This window comes from Myotis nattereri, assembly GCF_964212035.1.
Source record: "Myotis nattereri genome assembly, chromosome: 5".
NCBI lineage: Eukaryota > Metazoa > Chordata > Mammalia > Chiroptera > Vespertilionidae > Myotis > Myotis nattereri.
In genome coordinates this window covers 81,028,694-81,047,953 of record NC_138080.1, presented here as the reverse complement: position 1 = coordinate 81,047,953, position 19,260 = coordinate 81,028,694, and the positions used below count along the sequence as shown (strand labels likewise).

The 19,260-nt window shown below is 40.9% G+C and overlaps 1 protein-coding gene across 1 annotated transcript; it reads right to left on the bottom strand.

Annotated features, from left to right (window-relative positions):
- Nucleotides 1–1,392: 1,392 nt before the first annotated feature.
- PAIP2 (poly(A) binding protein interacting protein 2) lies at nt 1,393–17,552 on the bottom strand. Its single transcript, XM_081091707.1, has 4 exons — nt 17,416–17,552; nt 6,785–6,948; nt 5,584–5,763; nt 1,393–2,383 (listed from the first exon to the last, which is right to left on the bottom strand). Exons 2-4 carry the CDS (start codon nt 6,920–6,922, stop codon nt 2,327–2,329), a joined length of 375 nt encoding a protein of 124 aa, XP_080947833.1. The 5' UTR covers nt 6,923–6,948; nt 17,416–17,552; the 3' UTR covers nt 1,393–2,326.
- Nucleotides 17,553–19,260: the final 1,708 nt, after the last annotated feature.

The window sequence follows — 19,260 nt, the reverse complement described above, 5'->3', positions numbered from 1 at the left end:
CACAGAGCACATTACTAACAACTGAGTAGGGCCATGAGGCAGAATTGTATGTGAAACCAAAAACTTGCTAGTTGGTTGACAACCTATCCCAAATTAAGATTAGCCACAAACATCTACATATATAAAAGCCTAAGCGACCATTACGACTGGTCGCTATAACCCACACTGACCACCAGGAGACAGATGCTGCCCCCAGCAGGCCCCAATCGCCTGATCGTGGCCAAGCCTCCGGGCTGGGATGGGGAACCGGGGGTGGGTGGCAGCAGATGTGGCCCCTTTCCTGGGGGGCCAAAGGCCAGCTCCTTCCTTGGGGCTGGTGGCCAACCTCCCAGGCCCAGCACCACCACCCCCCTACCCCCCCCCCCCCCCCCCCCGGCCAGCAGGCCCCAATCAACTGATCAGAGCTGGCCCCGGGCTGGGGAATTGGGGGTGGGTAGTGGCAGATGCAGGTGGCGAGGGAAGGAGGCGGCAGGAAACCTGATCGGCCCTGATCGCCAGTCAGGCCCAGGGACCCCACCAGTGCACAAATTCATGCACCGGGCCTCCAGTATTATATAAATAAGCTTGTGAGTGTAAAAAGGGGAAGGTCCCAATGAAATAAAATAGCAAACGAGTTCAATTAGATCAGCAATGATTTGTGAAGGGAAGAGCCAATGAAGATTATAGTAGAGTAAGATTACCACTATACTGGTCAGCCTAAGTTTCTTAACATGGATATCCTATAATTGCCCTAACATAGCCTGAGGGGATCAATGTGAGTTACAGTAGGGGCTGTGTGATTTATTTTGCCATTGTATTTTAGATACTTATACACTAGAGGCCTGGTGCATAAATTCGTGCAAGGTGGGGTCCCTTGGGGTGGCCTGCGGGGATTGGGCCCCAGCTCGCGACCCCAGCTTCATAGCCCTGCAGCCAACCCCTGCACCTGTTCCACCATCCCACCAGTGGATCAATCAATTGGGGCTGGGCCTACCACCCCCCACTGCTGCCAATGGTCATTGTGTTTGGGGCATCAGGCCCCTGCTCGCACCTGCCTCGGCCTGGCGCTGCCTGCCACCATCCCGCCGCGGTTTCGCTCTCGTCGGGGCCCATCGGGGCCAGCAGTGCCTCCACTGCCACTCGCTGCCAGCACCACATCACCGATGCCTGCCATGTTCTGTGCCGCCCCCTGGTGGTCAGCGCATGTCATAGGGAGCAGTCGAGCTCCCAGTTGAGGGGACAATTTGCACATTAGGCTTTTATTATATAGGATATTCGACACAATGGGATCTAACAAGTCTGTTCTCTCAGCAACTCTTGCCAGCAGGGTTGTCCTAAGGGACGGAGCCCACATTAAAGTGCAACTCACCACTGGAGAGTCTGCATTCAGCACCAATAAACACAACCATCAGCTCAGTTCTACTATTATTTATTTTTTTAAATATTTTTGAAAAAATATAATTTTTTTACAATATTTTCAACTTAAACACTATTCACACTGAACACGTATGGCAGCTTAACCTACCCAAATATGAAGTTTAAGAAGCCAAAACTGTTCTAGCTTTGTTAAAAGAAAAGTTGTGCTGCAGACTACTGTAGTGATGGTTAACAAAGCAAGGAAAAGCACCACTCAAATCACATGTTACAATCTCTTTGTTCAATTAGATTATGAGTTGGTCAAATGTTAGACTTCACAAAGGCATAGCTACAATAAGAATTGTAGAAGATGTAATTCTCAAATCACATACTCTCTCAGATGTATTTCTTACATGATAACATACCATAAAAGCCAAGACTAGTTCTAATCTGATCACTACACCTTGTAACATCAGTGACCAAAGACAGATGTGTCTACAATGGATTATTTCAAATTAACTAACAAGCCTTCCTCAGAAGATTGTTTTTGATGGGCGTAAATTTCAGTCTAACTGAGAAATTTGCTTAACTAGAACTTAATTTAAATTTACTGATTTAAAAAAAGTTTAGAATTATTAGCGAGTGCTAGTTAAACTTAAGGGACCAGTTTAGCCTCAAAAAAGACAATTCACTAAGATTTAAAGGTCATTTAATTTGGTGCCTTGTCACAACTTGACTGGTGCTTCCTCCTTGCTGTCTTCACATCCAGCCATGGGGCCAATTCTATTTTTCAGTAAATGTTTGACAGCTTTTTACTTAATAACAGTCTCAGCACTTTTATTAAGCATGCAAGACTAACAAAACTTTGGCAATGCATAAGTGTAACACAGTGACAAGAGAGAGCTTTTACAATTAAGTCTTCTAATACTGCCTTCACAGTGTGGAAATTGTGCTACATCCACCAAAAGAGGGCCCCGTCTACTCAAATATTTTAGTACTTCACCCCAGGAACAAACTCCTTTGCATTTGGATTCAGATTGCTCTTGACCTGGAAAATAAGTACATAAAAAAGCAAGTTCATTAACAGGTAGCTTCAGATACTCAGAAGCATTCAACCTAGATCCACATGCAAAAACATCTTTAAAAAACCCCAAGACAAAAGCAAGAACTCAGATTGATAAACTTAACCTAAAAATATCTTTGGCTAGGAAGGCAGGAATCAGATGTAAGCTATACGTATTATATCAAATTTATCAACCTTCTGAAGAGCAAGCAGGAATTGAAATTAATTTTGCTTAAGTGTAAACAGAAACCTGCATAAATTAAAAAAGTGTAGAACAAGGAATTTTGTTCCTTTACCTGTAATATTTGACTTCCTTTGAGCAGTTTCATAATATGCAAAAATATTAAACAAGTATTAAAATGATTAAGCCCTAACCGGTTTGGCTCAGTGAATAGAGCATCGACCTGTGGACTCAAAGGTCCCAGGTTCGATTCCGGTCAAGGGCATGTACCTGGGTTGCGGACACATCCCCAGTAGGGAGTGTGCAGGAGGCAGCTGATCGATGCTTCTCTCTTATTGATGTTTCTAACTCTCTATCCCTTTCCCTTCCTCTCTGTATATATTTAAAAATAATAATAATAAAATAAAAATAAAATGATGATTAAAGTGACTGGGAAGTGTTTATAGATTAATTTCATTTTAAGGTCTTCATTAAAAATGTGGAGTTATCTTTCAACCATTGTTGTATTCTAATCCCCACAGGAAGCATGGTATTTAATAGGAAAAGAAAACTACCTGGGGAACCAGAAGCCCTAAGCTGGAACCCCAGCTCTGGCCCTAACTTCCTATGTAAGCCTGGCAAAGTCACTCTCCCTGGGACTTCATTTTTCCATCAGTGAGGGAAAGAACAGGCCAAAGTTTCCAAGAACCTTAGACTTGTACCAGCGTTATCCTGTATTTCTCAATCTTTACTTTCCTAAGCAGGTATGTCAGCATATAGGGAATAGCTAGGCATTTTCTTCTACCACATCTTGGAATGCAAGTTGAAAAAGATAAAAAAGAAACGAGGATGGTTTCCAGGGACTGAAATGTAGGCATTCTGGAAGGCTTTTAGACTAATTCTGAGCCCCCTATGTTACTTACTTCAAGACCAAAGCACATTAAACATGTTGGAGCAATAATTTAATCTTAGTTTCATAATTTATACATATACACAACCATTTCCTTGCACAGGACATATTCTTTTTTCTCTCAAAGGAAATATATATAAAAGTGTGAGGTTAAAAAAAATAAAATAAATGAAAGCAGTGTTCTTGCTCAGCAGGTGTGGCTCAGTGGTTGAGCGTTGAAAAATGAACCAGGAGGTCACAGTTCGATTCCTGGTCAGGGCACATGCCTGGCTTGTGGGCTCAATACCCAGTAGAGGATGTACAGGAGACAGCCGATCAATGATTCTCTCTCATCACTGATGTTTCTATCTTTTCTCCCTTCTCTCCCTTCTTCTCTGAAATCAATAAAAACATTTATTTTTTTTTAAAAAAGCAGTGTTCTTAAATGTGTAATCTTTTGGCAGCAACAAAAGAATAAGAAGAAATTATGTAATCTTAAACAGATTGAGATGAACAAATCAGTTTCTACAGAATAAATTTCTACCGGTTCTAGTTTAAAGTTATACTACATTATATCCAGCAAAGGGCTAGACCAGGGGTGGGAAAACTTTTTGACTCAAGGGCCACAATGGGTTCTTAAACTGGACCGGAGGGCCGGAACAAAAGCATGGATGGAGTGTTTGTGTGAACTAATATAAATTCAAAGTAAACATCATTACATAAAAGGGTACGGTCTTTTTTTTTTTTTTTTTTAAGTTTTATTCATTTCAAACGGGCCGGATCCGGCCCGTGGGCCGTCGTTTGCCCACGGCTGGCTAGACACATCACAGCAACCAGGATTATTTGTGGACTAAGGCAACAGACTACTCAGATCACATATCTGCTCATTTGGGTCATTTACGGCAACAAAGGCTATACCACAATTTAAATTTCAGTGTTCTCTAGCCCTGGCTGGGTTGCTCAGTTGGTTAGAGAGTATCATCCCTATACTCCAAAGTTTTGAGTTCAATCCCCCATTAGGACACATATAAGAATCAACCAATGAATGCATAAGTGGAACAACAAATCGATGTTCTCCCCCCGCCCCTTCCCCTCTGTCTAAAAAATAAATAAAATTAACTAAAAAACAAATAATTCTAAACATTTTTTTTTTCAATGTTCTCTATCCAGCCCTTCAGAAGGATGGTTTACCAATGCCTGTTAAGGTCGGCTGGCAGTATCCTCTGGGAGTGCTTTTTAAAAAATAAACATGCGTAGACGATTGATTCTACTGTTCTGAAATGTAGCTGAGAAACTTTTTTGTATTTAATGCTTCATAGGTAATTATGCTGCACAGCCAGGTTATAGAAAATCACTACACAGTGAACAGAAGACAATTGCAAAAAATATTTCAGAGTTTAGGGGTAAATTTCAGAGACCTTGTAGAAGCAAATAGACTATCAATATGAAGAGAAAGGTTAACATTCTGACTTTAAATTATTTTTCATTTTAGTGAAGGACTGACTCATTAGGTTCAATTCTAGAACCAATGCCTAGTTATGACAATTCCCTAAAAATACATTTTAATATAACATCAACAATGAGACACTGAAAATAATTAAAGATGCAAATAGGTTTCTTTTCTACTAAGAGCTTATAGATGTCCTTATTAAATCACAGTTCCAAAAGGAGTTCGGGTTAACTCAGTGAAAATCCTGGAGTTCCTGAATTCAGGAAGAAGAAAAATCTCCAAAATTTTACCTTTCAGATGAAAATTTGCAAATTTCACCAAATGTTTAAGACAAAAATTAAAGAGCCAGCCAAATCTCTCTATCAAGCTACTTTTGAATAGGTAGGTCACATGGACATACTGTACTTCTTTTGGATTAATGTTTTCTAAGACATTTACATATCCTAGGGCAACAGTTATCAAAGCTAAAAGCAGTGGCAAGAAGTCTGTTAGTAGTCTCAGACTAATTCCAGAGTGTTGCCAGAAGTCACTCCATGTCATAAGTGAGACTGGGAGGCCTCTGCTTCCACAGTAAAAAGCAGTACAATTTCAGAAGGAGAAGAGATGTAGAACTCTTCTTAAACAGATGATTGCTGGCTTTTCCATTTATGGGAAAGGTTTTAAAAAGATGAAAAATAACTTTTTACCACAAGATCTTCCAGAGAAGAGCCATCACCGATAACAAGGTCATTAAATTGGTCTTGTATTTGGTCCATAGTTTGTGGAAGATCTCGAGCTGGAATAAACCACTCATGTTCTTCTTCCTCTTCCAGCATTTCTTGGAAACAGCGTTCAATAAATTCTTCTTCCCACAACTCCTCTTCTATCTGGATTTATAATAAAGGACAGTTTACAGCATACTTGGTAAGACATCACTAGAAACAGCTTAAAATATCTTGAACTATTTAAAAGCACATTGTTGTACTTCCTCTTCTGCACTAAGGGAAAAAAAAGTTTACCGTAACACCTGGGAAGATCTGTTTAGGGTTTTGCTATGTCTTTACTTGTCATAGCAGAATATACTTTTTTCCATTGAAGGTAGAGGGGAAGAAGTAACAAATAAAGGAGTGCTGACACTAAGGAATGCATGTCAGAATTACCTATGACAGTTTAAAACTATATAAACCCTAAACCTACCCAAAGTAACTGAAAAAAATCTTTAGAGGATAGGCTCAGGGCATGAGTAACTTAAACAAACAACCCCCCCTCCCACAACTGATTCTCACTGAAATAAGACTACATTGTTTAACTCTTGATTATCCATCATTGGATATGGCAAAATCAAGCTGGCTACTTATTATCCAAACCATAATCCGGGAAGAAGTGACAAAAGATGGAAATAGAAGTCAAAAATGTGAAAATAAAAGATAGTATTTATTAATGTAGTAGAGTTTTCTAAAGAGAATAGTGTCAGATTTTCAGGTTGATTAGATTGAGAACCTCATGTGAAAAACACAATAGTTCTGCACCCTAGTACCTGTGCCCGTCTGCTCCTGAATCTCATTCTCTTGACTTTCACTGCAGTAGAGCAATATGATTGGTGTAGCGTAGTGGTTTCCAAACCTAATTGCTCACTGGAATCATCTGAGAGCTTTTAAAAAACAAGTTTCCCAGGCTACACCCTAATCCACCTGAATCAAAATCTCTGGGGTGGAACCCTGAAAAAAGCTAGCTAACCTGGTGGTAATCATCATCCAGATAAAATAGGAGTGGTGGCACATAAATCCATATATCTCATAAATAAGGTACCAGATTGAAAAACAAACACATTTAAGGAACAAATACAGCTACATTATTTGAAGGTTGTCATGGAGTACAAAAAAGAGCATGCTTGTACATAAAACTAACTTGTCTGTTGAATTCTTCTTCATTTTCCATCCACATGTATTCTGCAAATGGATTGTCATCTTCATGAGAATGACCGTTAATAATCACATCTTCATTGATGATGCTTGGGCTAGTACTGCTGCGACTTGGATCTTTCATGGTTGGCGTTAGTTGTCGTTTTTAACCTTAAAAGAACAATACAATTAGTTTAGTCAGTCATTTTTTTCTTGGTGAGTATTTATTATCACCAGGCATCATGGTTAAGTGTTAGATGCACATGATATATATGCATGTTTACTGATTTGAGAGAGAGAGAAAGGGAGAGAGGAGAGAAACATCGATTCATTTGCTGATGGTAGGGGGTCCTATCCTGATACACACATATTTTCTCTAATACTGAATACTAATAAAAACAGTACTGATGGTTTTCATTAAGAGGTTGTAAAACTAAAAATTACTGAGTTCTTGTGTGTGTGTGTATATATATATATACACACATTAGTGAAACAAATATATGAAAAGAAGCAGAGACAGACTGAGATTTATGTGCTAGGGTGTGGGTAAAAAGAAAACATGATTATGGTTAGGAAATTGAGGCACTGTGAAAGCAGACAAGACAAAACACAAACAATGAGTATCTTTGATATTTTTATTTATCATTAATCTTGAATTAAATAAACCTTTATTATTAAAACAAGTTTTGCCTAAAAAGGAATCAGTTCCTCTAAAGAAAATTACTTTTTTTTTTTTTGTTAATCCTCACCTGAGATTTGTTCCACTAATGAGAGAAAGAGAGAGAGACACACACCCACACAGGGAGAGATATTAATGACATACATTCATTGGCTTCCTCCTGTGTGGGCCCCAACCAGGACAGGGGATTGAACCTGCAACCCAGGCACATGCCCTTGACCAGGTCTCAAACCCTCAACCTTCTGGTGTGTGGGCTGACACTCTAACCACTGATCCACACAGGCCAGGGCAAATTATTGTCAGGCTACAGAACATTTATGTGCTCATCTTTACACAAATTAAATTTTAGGTTCGCCTCAAATATTATGAAAAGCAGAGGCCATCAGCCGGTGTGGCTGTTGTTGGGCATCGACCTATAAACCAGGAGGTCATGGTTCAATTCCTTGTCATGGGACATGCCTGGGTTGCTGGCTTGATCCCCAGTAGGAGGTGTGCAAGAGGCAGCCGATCAATGATTCTCTCTCTCCTTCTCCCTTCCTCTCTGTGAAACCTATAAAAACAGATAAAATATGCTTTCAGGTGACTAAAGGAGGTCTACACACAAATGCAAAAGAAATTTTTTTTAACATTTTAATTAATTAATTTTTTGTTAATCCTCACCTGAGGATATTTTTCCATTGGTTTTTAGGGAGAGAGGGAAAGACAGAGAGAAACATCGATGTGTGAGAAACACGTCGATTGGTTGCCTCCTGCCCTGGACCAGGGCCCAGGCCAGGGAGGTGCCTGCAACCAGGTACATGCCCTTGACCAGAATTGAATCCGGGACCCTTTGGTCTGCAGGCCAACGCTCTATCCACTGAGCCAAACCGGCTAGGGACAAAAAATTTTTTTTTAAGAAAGTGTTTTCCATACATTTTAAGAGCACAAGTTTGCATAACACAATGAAAAATCTGTTTCAGCAAACTTTATAGTCTGGGAATCCCAAAAAACTTGGACGGCTTTCTCCTTGTTTAATGCCAACCAGTAATAAATAAAATATAAACAATCCTTGGCAAAAAGGGCCCAATCTCTGTATTCAACAAGGCCCTACCTCCGCTTTTTGCCTGTTAGCATGTCATCAAACAACCTATAGATTTGATATAGATTACAATGAAAGAGTCTATGGAATCTAAATAAATGAAATTACTTTGTCATGCAATAGTTGGGAAACAAATCATAATTGAAGCAAAAAGAATGAACTTGGAGCCTGGGCACTAATCTTATACCTTAGACAGCTAAGGGAAGGAACAACTGCTGACCAATTTCTGGCTACAGCCAGTCAAGTGAAAGCCAGAGGGGTAAAGATCATTTACTTTCAGAAAGTCAACAGACTTATAATTATTTAACCCAAGATATTCTAATATAAGGTAATGTATTGGGTTTTTAATTTTCTTCGATGACCTATTCTTGACACTTCTTGAATTACACTTTTTACAGTGCTTCCTTTTTATGTTTACTATTTGAAAAAATTGAATATATAGTTCAAGCACTATAAGGTTTATGATTTTAAAGTGTAAAATTGTAAAGTACTGGCATATTTCAACAAATAAAGCCGAATGTAGTAGTAGCCAATGCTGTCTAGGTCAAGAAATAACAGTTGGGCCCTAACCGGTTTGGCTCAGTGGATAGAGCGTCGGCCTGCGGACTGAAAGGTCCCAGGTTCGATTCCAGCTAAGGGCATGTACTGTACCTTGGTTTCAGGCACAGATCGATGTTTCTGTCTCATCGATGTTTCTAACTCTCTATCCCTCTCCCTTCCTCTCTGTGAAAAATCAATAAAATATGTTTGGAAAAAAAAAGAAATAACAATTGGGACAAAAAAAAAAAAAAAATAGACAAAGTGAAAAGCCTGGGAGGAGACACTGGTGAAGGAGATGCTTTAGGAAAAGAACTGAGAAGACCCTACAATCTCACCTCTGGATGACCTTCAGGTTTTGCACATTAAGTGAGTTGCTAAGAGTTGTAAACTGCCCGAGTGTTGAAGGTGGCCTCAACATATACAAGAGCCCATCTGCAAAGACTAGAAGCCCAGCGTGCGAAATTGTGCAGCCCGCCCACACATGCAGGTCATTACGGCATCAGAGGCACAGGCCTTTTATAATATAGACGAGAGGCCTGGTGCATGACATTCGTGCACTGGGGGGTGTGGGGGTCCCTCGGCCCAACCTGCACCCTCTCCAATCCGGGAGTTTCTGTCTTTGCAATCATATGAGCAAATTGTCTGAGACTCCAACTCAGTTTGGTTTGTTGCTCATAGAATAATAGAGGCGTTTTTGGTTTTTTTTTCTTTGCTTCATTGGAGATTTCCTGGAAGTTTTAGGATATCTTCCCTTTAATTTTTCCTAGACACTCTGATTTTACTTATATCTCTCACCTTTGCTTTCCCTCCATCCCCCACCGCAACAGTAACTTGCTCCAGGTTCACTTTGCTCTAGTGTCTAGGACAGGGATGGGCAAACTTTTTGACTCGAGGGCCACAATGGGTTCTTAAACTGGACCGGAGGGCCGGAACAAAAGCATGGATGGAGTGTTTGTGTGAACTAATATAAATTCAAAGTAAACATCATTACATAAAAGGGTATGGTCTTTTTTTTTATTTTATTTTTTTAGTTTTATTCATTTCAAACGGGCTGGCCCGTGGGCCGTAGTTTGCCCACGGCTGGTCTAGGAGATCTGTTTGCCACCAGAACTACGATTCCCAGCATTCCTGGTGCTCCCCGCACTCTGGGCTTCCACTTCGGTCCTGGGGCTGCCACCAGAACTACTATTCCCAGAATTCCTGGTGCTCCCGGAGCTCTTGGTTTTCCCTTCCTGCTCTGTCTCCATCCCATGGCCTCCCACTCCGCCAAGTCCTCCAAGCCACCAGCTCTCCCTCTCTGCTCTCCATCTGGTGGCTTGGGGAGCCAATTTCCCCAAGCCACTCCACTCTCTGCCAGCTCTCCCACTCTGCTCTCTGCCTGGTGCCTGTGTATGCAAATTAACCTGCCATCTTTGTCTGTTAATTTGCATATTCCTGATTGGCTGGTGAGCATAGCAGAGGGATGGTCAATTTACATGTTTCTCTTTTATTATATAGGATAGCCAAAAATTAAATACAACCCAAAGGGACCAAGCTGATAAATGGATAAATACAATGTGGTATGTCCATACAATGGAATATTACTCAACATTAATAGAAATGGAATACTTCCATGGACAGACAATAGTGTGGGTGAAGACCTGGGGTGGGACCTGGAGTAAAAATGGGGACATTTGTAATACTTTCAACAATAAAGGTAAATTTAAAAAAATTAAATACTTGATACTTTGTATCAGGAACAATGAAAACAGTATGGTAAGTGAAAAGTCACAAAGGAGTACATATTACTTAACAGCTAAGGGATACATGGTTTCTTTTGAAGGTAATGAGAATGTTTTATACTTGATTGTGGTGATGGATGCACAACTGTGAATATACTAAAAAAACCCACTCTATTAGGCACACTTTATTCATTTTTAAAAATATATTTTTTATTGACTTTTTAACAGAGAGGAAGGGAGAGGGATAGAGAATTAGAAACATCGATGAGAGAGAAATATTGATCATCTGCACACACCCCCACTGGGGATGTGTCTGCAACTGAGGTACATGTCCTTGACCAGAATAGAACCTGGGAACCTTTAGTCCACAGGCCGACACTCTTATCCATTGAGCCAAACCGGTTAGGGCTCTACTGCACACTTTTAATGGGTAAATTGCATGGTATGTGAATTATAGTACAATAACGAGCTTTTAAGCAAATAACTAAAGCCCTGGTCAGTGTTCTCAATGGTTAGAGTGTCGTCCCATGCACCAAAGGGTTGCAGGTTCAATTCCTGGTCAGGGCACATACCCAGGTTGCAGGTTCGATCCCCAGTTTGTGCACATGCATGAGGCAACCAATCGATGTTTCTCTCTCACCTCTCTCTCTTTCTCTCTCATCTCTGAAAAACATATCCTCTGATGAAGAGTAAACAAAAATAACACAGAATACTGGAGAACTAGGTGGCTAGAGATATTTTTGTTTTATCTTTTAAGTATTAAATAGACTATTAAATAATTCAACTTAACCAATAAAACCCCTGCTCTTGGTTTTATTGTTTTACTTATTTTATTAATTTCAGTTTTCACTATTTTTCTGACCTTTCTACTTAATTTCAGCCAATTTATTGCTCTTTGCTTTCAAAGTTGATTTTTTAAAAAAATCTTTATTGTTTAAAGTATTGCATGTCCCTTTTGCCCCGCCCATTGACCTTCTGTAGGCCCTTCCCCACCCACCCCCTGCCCCAGACCTTCACCATCCTATTGTCTGTGTCCACAGGTTATGCATATATGTATACAAGTTCTTTGGTTGATCTCTTTCCACGCACCCACCCTCTCCAGCCTTCCCTCTGAGATTCCACAGTCTGTTCCACGCTTCTATGTCTCTAGATCTATTTTACTCACCAGTTTGTTTGTTTGATTCCATATATGAGTGAGATCATGTGATACTTATCTTTCTTTGACTGGCTTATTTCGTTTAGCATAATACTCTCCAGGTCCCTCCATGCTGTCTCAAAGGGCATGAGATCCTTCTTTTTTTACTAGTACAGATGCATAGTATTCCATGGTGTAAATGTACCACATCGTTTTTACCTACTCTTCTACGGATGGGCACTTGGGCTGTTTCCAAGTTGATAAATATGTTTATTTTCAACTTTTCACTTAATAAAAATGTTGTACCTATAAATATCCCTAGAAGTTTTTATATAGAATATAGTTCTTATCAATTTTAGAGAATTACAAATTATCCTATATAATAAAAGCCTAATATGCTAAGTGTCTGGCTGTTCATTTGACCAGCCGTTATGACGTGCACTGACCACCGGGGGGTAGATGCTCCGACTGGTAGATTAGCTTGTTGCTGGGGTCCGGCCAATCAGGACTGGGTAAGATGAGACATGCCCTGAAGCCCTCCCGCGGTCCCTCCCCAGCCCCAGTCGTGCATCAGTGGGGTCCCTTGGCCTGGCCTGCGCCCTTTTGCAATCCGGGACCCCTCGGGCCTTTTGGTCCGATCCCTGCAGGCCTGACCGAGGGGCCCCACCAGTGCATGAATCGATGTACCGGGCCTCTGGTTTAATTTATAATGAGCTCAGATTCGGAAGAATATTTTATTTTTCTTTCTTAATTTCCAAGCAGCTAAAGTTCTTTTGGTTACCTTTTGATGCCCTAATTTCTAGTTTTATTGTTATAAAACATAGTCAGAAAAGCCTTTACTTTTTGGGCCTACAGGGAAAAATGTTTGATTTCAATTTCTAAGGTACAAAAATGATGTATATATAATAGGTTGATCTTTTTTACTTTATCTGATAAGTTCTGAAAGTGACTTAAATCAAGTCCTCTACTATAAGTTAGATTATTTGACCCAAATAATGTCTTATAGGGAATTAACAGTTTTGATAATTGACATTTGAAGTTTTTCATCATAATTCCATATCTGATTTTCTTTTTACATTCTATTCCTGTAGTGCTTGTTTTCCTATTTTAAATGGATTCTTAAAAATACTTTTATTTTCTTTGACTTACAAACTACTGAGGCATCAGTGTTGTTTTCTTTTTCCAGTTTGAGATACAATTGACATCAACACTGTAAGTTTAAGGTATACAGCATAATATGACTTACATCTATTGTCAAATTAAATACTTAAATACTTTCCCATCAATTAAAAAAATATCCTATACACCCCTATCCAATTCAAGACATTCAGAATGCTTTTCCTTCTTTAGTATACCTAACCCAGTCCTTGCTCCCAGTCAAGGCAAGACCTTCAGAATGATTTTATTTATCAACTCCCCCCACCCATACCTCATTCTCCTGAGTTTTATGGAAATAATTTAGCACTGTTAGCTTCACACTACTAGGTTTTCCCTTACAATATGTATCTTTTCAGAGAATTTTAAAATCGAAACTTATAATTCACATTATCTATTTATGTTTTCTAGATTTACTGCCAATCATTTACTATACTTTCAACCTACAAACTTATACCTTCAGCTGTTTTTTCCCTTCCTGAAATGCCTTTTACATATAATGTTTTCCAGCAATGTCCATCTATTTTTGTTTATTTGTTAATCCTCACCAAAGGATGTTTTGATGTTAGAAAGAGAGGAAAGGAAGGGGTGGGAGGGAGAGAGAAACATCGATGAGTTGCCTCCTATACACACCCTGACCGGGGATTGAACCCACACCTTTTTGGTGTATGGGACGATACAACTGAGCCACCAGGCTAGACCCAGCAATGTCCATTCTTTTATATTCTCTACAAAAATTTAAAATATGGAAAACTTTTAAGTTTTAGAAACTCCAACCCATCCCCATTTCACCCTGTAAAAATTCTCATTAAAATTCAAATAAAGCCCTAACCGGTTTGGCTCAGTGGATAGAGCATCGGCCTGTGGACTGAAGGGTCCCAGGTTTGATTCCGGTCAAGGGCATGTACCTTGTTTGCAGGCACATCCCCAGTAGGGGGTGTGCAGGAGGCAGCTGATCGCTGTCTCATCGATGTTTCTAACTCTCTATCCCTCTCCCTTCCTCTCTGTAAAAAATCAATAAAAAATTTTTAAAAAATTCAAATAAAGTTCTTTTTTCATTAATATGACTCCAAAGACACTACCTTATTTTGTTGTACTGTGAGCTACTGTGATTTTTTAACCTTACTTGCATATAAATATTTATGTACATTTTAGCATACTAACTTGTCTCTTCATCAGTTAGTGAGAGAGGCTCAATCGTTGAGTGTCGACCCATGAACCAGATGGTCAGGGCACATGGCCAGGTTGCAGGTTCAATCCCCAGCTGGAGTGTGTGCAGAAGGTAACTGATCAATGTTTCTCTCTCACATTGATGCTTCTCTCTCCCTCCCTCTCTCTAAAATCATTAAAAAAATGAAATAAGAAGCAGAGGCAATTCAAACTTCTAAACTACACCATCCAATGCGGTAAGCACTGGCGACATGTGACTATTTAAATTGAAATGAATTACAATTCAATACAATTAAAATTTAGTTCTTCAGTTGCACAGGCCATATTTCAAGCGCTTAATAGACATGGTTGCTTAGTAGCTATCTCACTGGGAAGCACTGCTCTAAATGAGAAAATTAAGAGGAAAAAAAGATTGAATTACTGGAATTGAACCTTAGACTATATACTATATCAAATGCAAACTATTAAGTCACCTTAATAGTAAAATAGTAAAAAGGGTGGTCCAGATCACAAAGGCAATAACTTGGGACAACTTTAATCTTGGACTGGGTTCAAATCCTAGATATGCCACTAAGCACCACAGGATCCTGGATATGTCACTAAAATCACAGGCAGCACAGTATAATGGTTAAGAGCACATAATCTCTGGACTACTTGGATTTTCAATTCCGGCTCTTACTAGCTGTGGAACGCTGGGCAAGTTACATCACATCTCTCATTTGTTATCTTTAGTAGGTAGTACTTACCTCTTAGAGACAGCAAAGATTAAATACTTCTAAAAGCCTTAGAATAATACCTGGCATTTCTAAATGCTGTAGAAGTATGTGCCTAATAAAATAAAAATAACCTTTCAAGCTTCTATGCTCAATTTCAAAATGGGCAAGATAAAGCTTGCTCTGCTTATTTCAAGGTTGTTATGATTATAAATGTGAAAAGTTTGTAAATTATAAGAACATGTAAAAGCACAAAAAGAAATAGTGGTCTTGTTCATCTTCTTTCATCTTCCACAACATTCAGACTTTTTATGAATGTTTATGTATATTTTTTAAATATATGTATATTTTTTAAATATTTTATTGATTTCTTATAGAGAAGAAGGGAGAGGGCTAGAGAGTTAGAAACATCGATGAGAAAGATCGATCAGCTACCTCCTGCACGCCCCCCACTGGGGATGTGCCGGCAACCAAGGTACATGCCCTTGACTGGAACCGAACGAACCTGGGACCCTTCAGTCCGCAGGCCGACGCTCTATCCACTGAGCCAAACCGGTTTGGCTATATTTTTTATTAAAACTGGAGCATCAGTCCTAACTGGTTTGGCTCAGTGGATAGAGCGTACGCCTGCGGACTGAAGGGTCCCAGGTTCGATTCCGGTCAAGGGCATGTACCTTGGTTGCGGGCACATCCCCAGTAGGGACGGTGTGCAGGAGGCATCTGGTAGATGTTTCTCTCTCACTGATGTTTCTAACTCTCTATCCTCCTCCCTTCCTTTCTGTAAAAAAAAAAAAATCAATAAAATACATTTAAACAAAAAAACTGGAGCATCACTCTCTAGACTCTAGACTAGAGTCATAAAGATGTAAATCTGAAGATGCAGAATACTTATTGGGGAAAAAAATCTATTATAAATTTATTCTGTCCCAAATAGGGTAGAGATTAAGTACCTCAATTCGAACTCTTAAGGAACAATATGGAACATACTATAATAAAAACTGCCAAGCTTCCAAGCCTTTTAACCATTACATTGAGCCTCCATCGTCTAATTCCCATCCGAGAAACAAACATCGCTATAATTTTTGTAGTTACCTATTTTCATTTGTCATAGACACATATTGTGGGGAAAGTTCAACTTCACAGTTAACAAGTAGCATAAAAGAGGATATCCCAGTAACTTGTGGGATATCCTCTTTTATAAACTGGAAACAAAAGCACAAACAATAAACACTGGAAATATAATTTAAAATCCTTATAGAGACCCTTTTCTTATTTGGGGTCCTAACCTTGCAGGGTATGAAAATTCAAAGGCTATTTAATAAGAATGCAAACTAACACCTGATCAAATGCTCAAATGCAATTTATGAAAAATCATGCCACAAAGGTACAGAACAAGGCTCGCCAGCACAAGTAAAATGGGAATTGTCCTTGGTCAAAATAAGTGCCAAAAGCTGTCAGCTGTCACCTTCTCCCATAGCAAATTAGATGCCAAATTCCTTCCAGAAATTGTGGTTTCTGTGAGATGATGCGACAGCAAAAGTAGGGAAAACAAGGCAACGAAAGGAAGCAGAAAAGGCCTCTTTTAGGCATCACTAGAAAAGACTACTGCTGGCTGCTTCAACAAATGTTTTGAAAAACGTCATCATAAGCCATATATTTTTGTTGATGGTGGGGAGTAGCACAAAGTAGCAGAGAGAAATTAAAAGTAAGGTGACCAGAATCAAAGCATAAATTGGACAGGCCCTTAAAGTTCATGTGGCTCAAAACCCTCCTGGGGACTAGGGATTCCGGTAACAAAGGCTCTCCTATCTGGAGCATGGAATGCAACGTAACTAGAAATCAAGAGTATCGTTAAGCGAAGAAACGGGAGAAAGGGAATCAGAGTACAGGCCGGTGGTCCGTTGCAGAAAGCTCCCCCAGGACGCTCGCCAGCCCGCCGTCCCTCCGCCCCTTTCTCTACCCTCTCCCAGCTTCGGGAACGCGCACGCGCGGCGAGTAGGGGCTGCGCGTGGTGACGCGCAGGCGTAAACTGGGGGAGAAACAATGAGCTTTGTTGCCTGGCGGCCTTGGGGGAGCAGGGGAAAAGAGCACCAGAGGGGTGTGTGCGCGAAGGGACTGGAAAGGGGGGAGGAGGGAGCGAGAAAGTGCCATCCCAGCAACCCTCGCGCGCCACCGAGGACCCGGATAAAGTGCTGCGAGATCCAAATCATAAATAATAATGACAATGAGAAAAAAAGCGACGGCCATTTCTTAGAGAAAAAAGAGAGTAAGTCAATTCAAGCTCATCCCTCATACTCGGCTGAAAGCAGCAAAAAATTAAGAAGCTACAAGGCTAAGTGGCCAACAACCCGAGGGACCCTCTAAGCCCCTCAGCCGTCGTCGAGGGACTGTCCGACCGCTAGGTCCGTTGCACCCTACTCGCCGCTCCGCCCGAGAGAATCCCTCACCCAGTGCACGGCAGCGGGGACGGCAGCCAACGAATCCGGTCGGCCTCCGCGGATCTCCACAGGCAGCGCCGCTCCCCCGCTCGACGCGCGCTTCGCCCGTCGCCTCCCTTCTCCAGTCCAAACAAACACCCAGCCCGGAAGTGACTTAACTTCCGCCGCGGTGGGCCCCGCCCCCTCGTTCTGTCAGCGCTGCTCTCTGTGGCCACTAGAGCGCGCGCGATAGAACGCGCAACCTCAAAGGTCTCATCTCCCAGGCGGCACAAATGTGCATGCGCAACGGCCTTTCGACGTGCCCTGGCGGCCGCGGGGTATACTGGGATACTCGAGTGGAGCTCCCCGCCCCCCCATTGACCATACACCCTCCCCTATTTCAAGAATGATGGGATGCAGCGACTAGGGAAGTTTTGGATTGAAGAAATCCTTGAAAAAACACAGGGACTTAGAACTCACCTTCCTGCAGACCTTTTTATCATATAAAATACAGGGGTGGCAAGTTTACAGTTGCGAGTTCATGTAAGTTTATTATACTAGAGGTCCGGTGCACAAAATGCATGCACTAGTGGGGGGGCGTTCCTCAGCCCCGCCTGTGCCCTCTCACAGTCTGGGAGCCCTTGGGGGATGTCCAGCCGGCTCCTAAGCCATCAGTCGGACATCCTTAGTGCTGTCACTGAGACGGGAGAGGCTCCTGCCACCGTCCCTGCGCTCACCAGCCATAAGCCTGGCTTCTGGCTAAGCAGCGCTCCCCCTGTGGGAGTGCACTGACCACCAAGAAGCAGCTCCTGCATTGAGCATCCGCCCCCTGGTGGTCAGTGCATGTCATAGCAGCCAGTCATTCCACTGTTCAGTTGATTTGCATATTAGCCTTTTATTTTACATTATTTCTTATTAACCTTTTACACCCTTGTATGTAGATATTCTGACTGAAACACTCCACATACAGGTTTGATGTTAAGTATATATTCATATCTATGTTAAAAAAACTAAAAACTTATCAACAGGGAATTAAAATATTTTGAAGAGTTATTAGATGTATACTCATTGATGTGAAATATCCATAATCTTCCCCCAAAGCAGGCTGCAACAGCATTTATAATTTCCTAAAAGTATAGGCATGAGTATAAGTGCAAATATGATAAAATAGCAATATCTATATACTAGAAGCCCAGTCAGTGCATGAAATTCATGAATGGGTAGGGTCCCTAGGCCTGGCCAGTGATCAGAGCTGTTCGGGGCCTTCCGGCTGCCAGTTGCCAGCTAGGGCCTTCCTTCATTCTGCGCTGCCCCTTGGTGGTCAGCGCACATCATAGTGAGAGGTCGAACTCCTGGTTGGTAGAACTCCGGAGGGGACAATTTGCATGTTAGCCTTTTATTATATAGGATAGGATAGGTGGTCAGATTTTGAAGGATTTACTGTCGCCTGTATATTTTTTTATTGTCTGAATTTCTATGAAAGCTTGAACTTGTAAACAGAAAAATCACACCTGAAATGAAGTCTAACCAATTTCTATAGTAGTTTGGTAATAGCCTTGTCGCTGTGCTCACTTGTATCATGTATAGAACATGTACACCACAGCATTACTGAGTCTTGAGTAAGAGCCAAGCACTGTGCAGGGAAGCAGTGGTCCACTGTTCTGAATGTTGACAATTCCGGGGAGGAGATAAAATTAAAAATATAATTACCATATGACCCAGCAATTCCACTACTGGTATATATTCACAACTAGAAGTAGGGTCTTGAAGAGGTATTTATACATACATGTTCATAGCAGCACAGATAGTACTTCAAACAAGGAAGCAAACCAAGTGCCCATCAATGGATGAATAAGCAAAATGTAGTATATACAT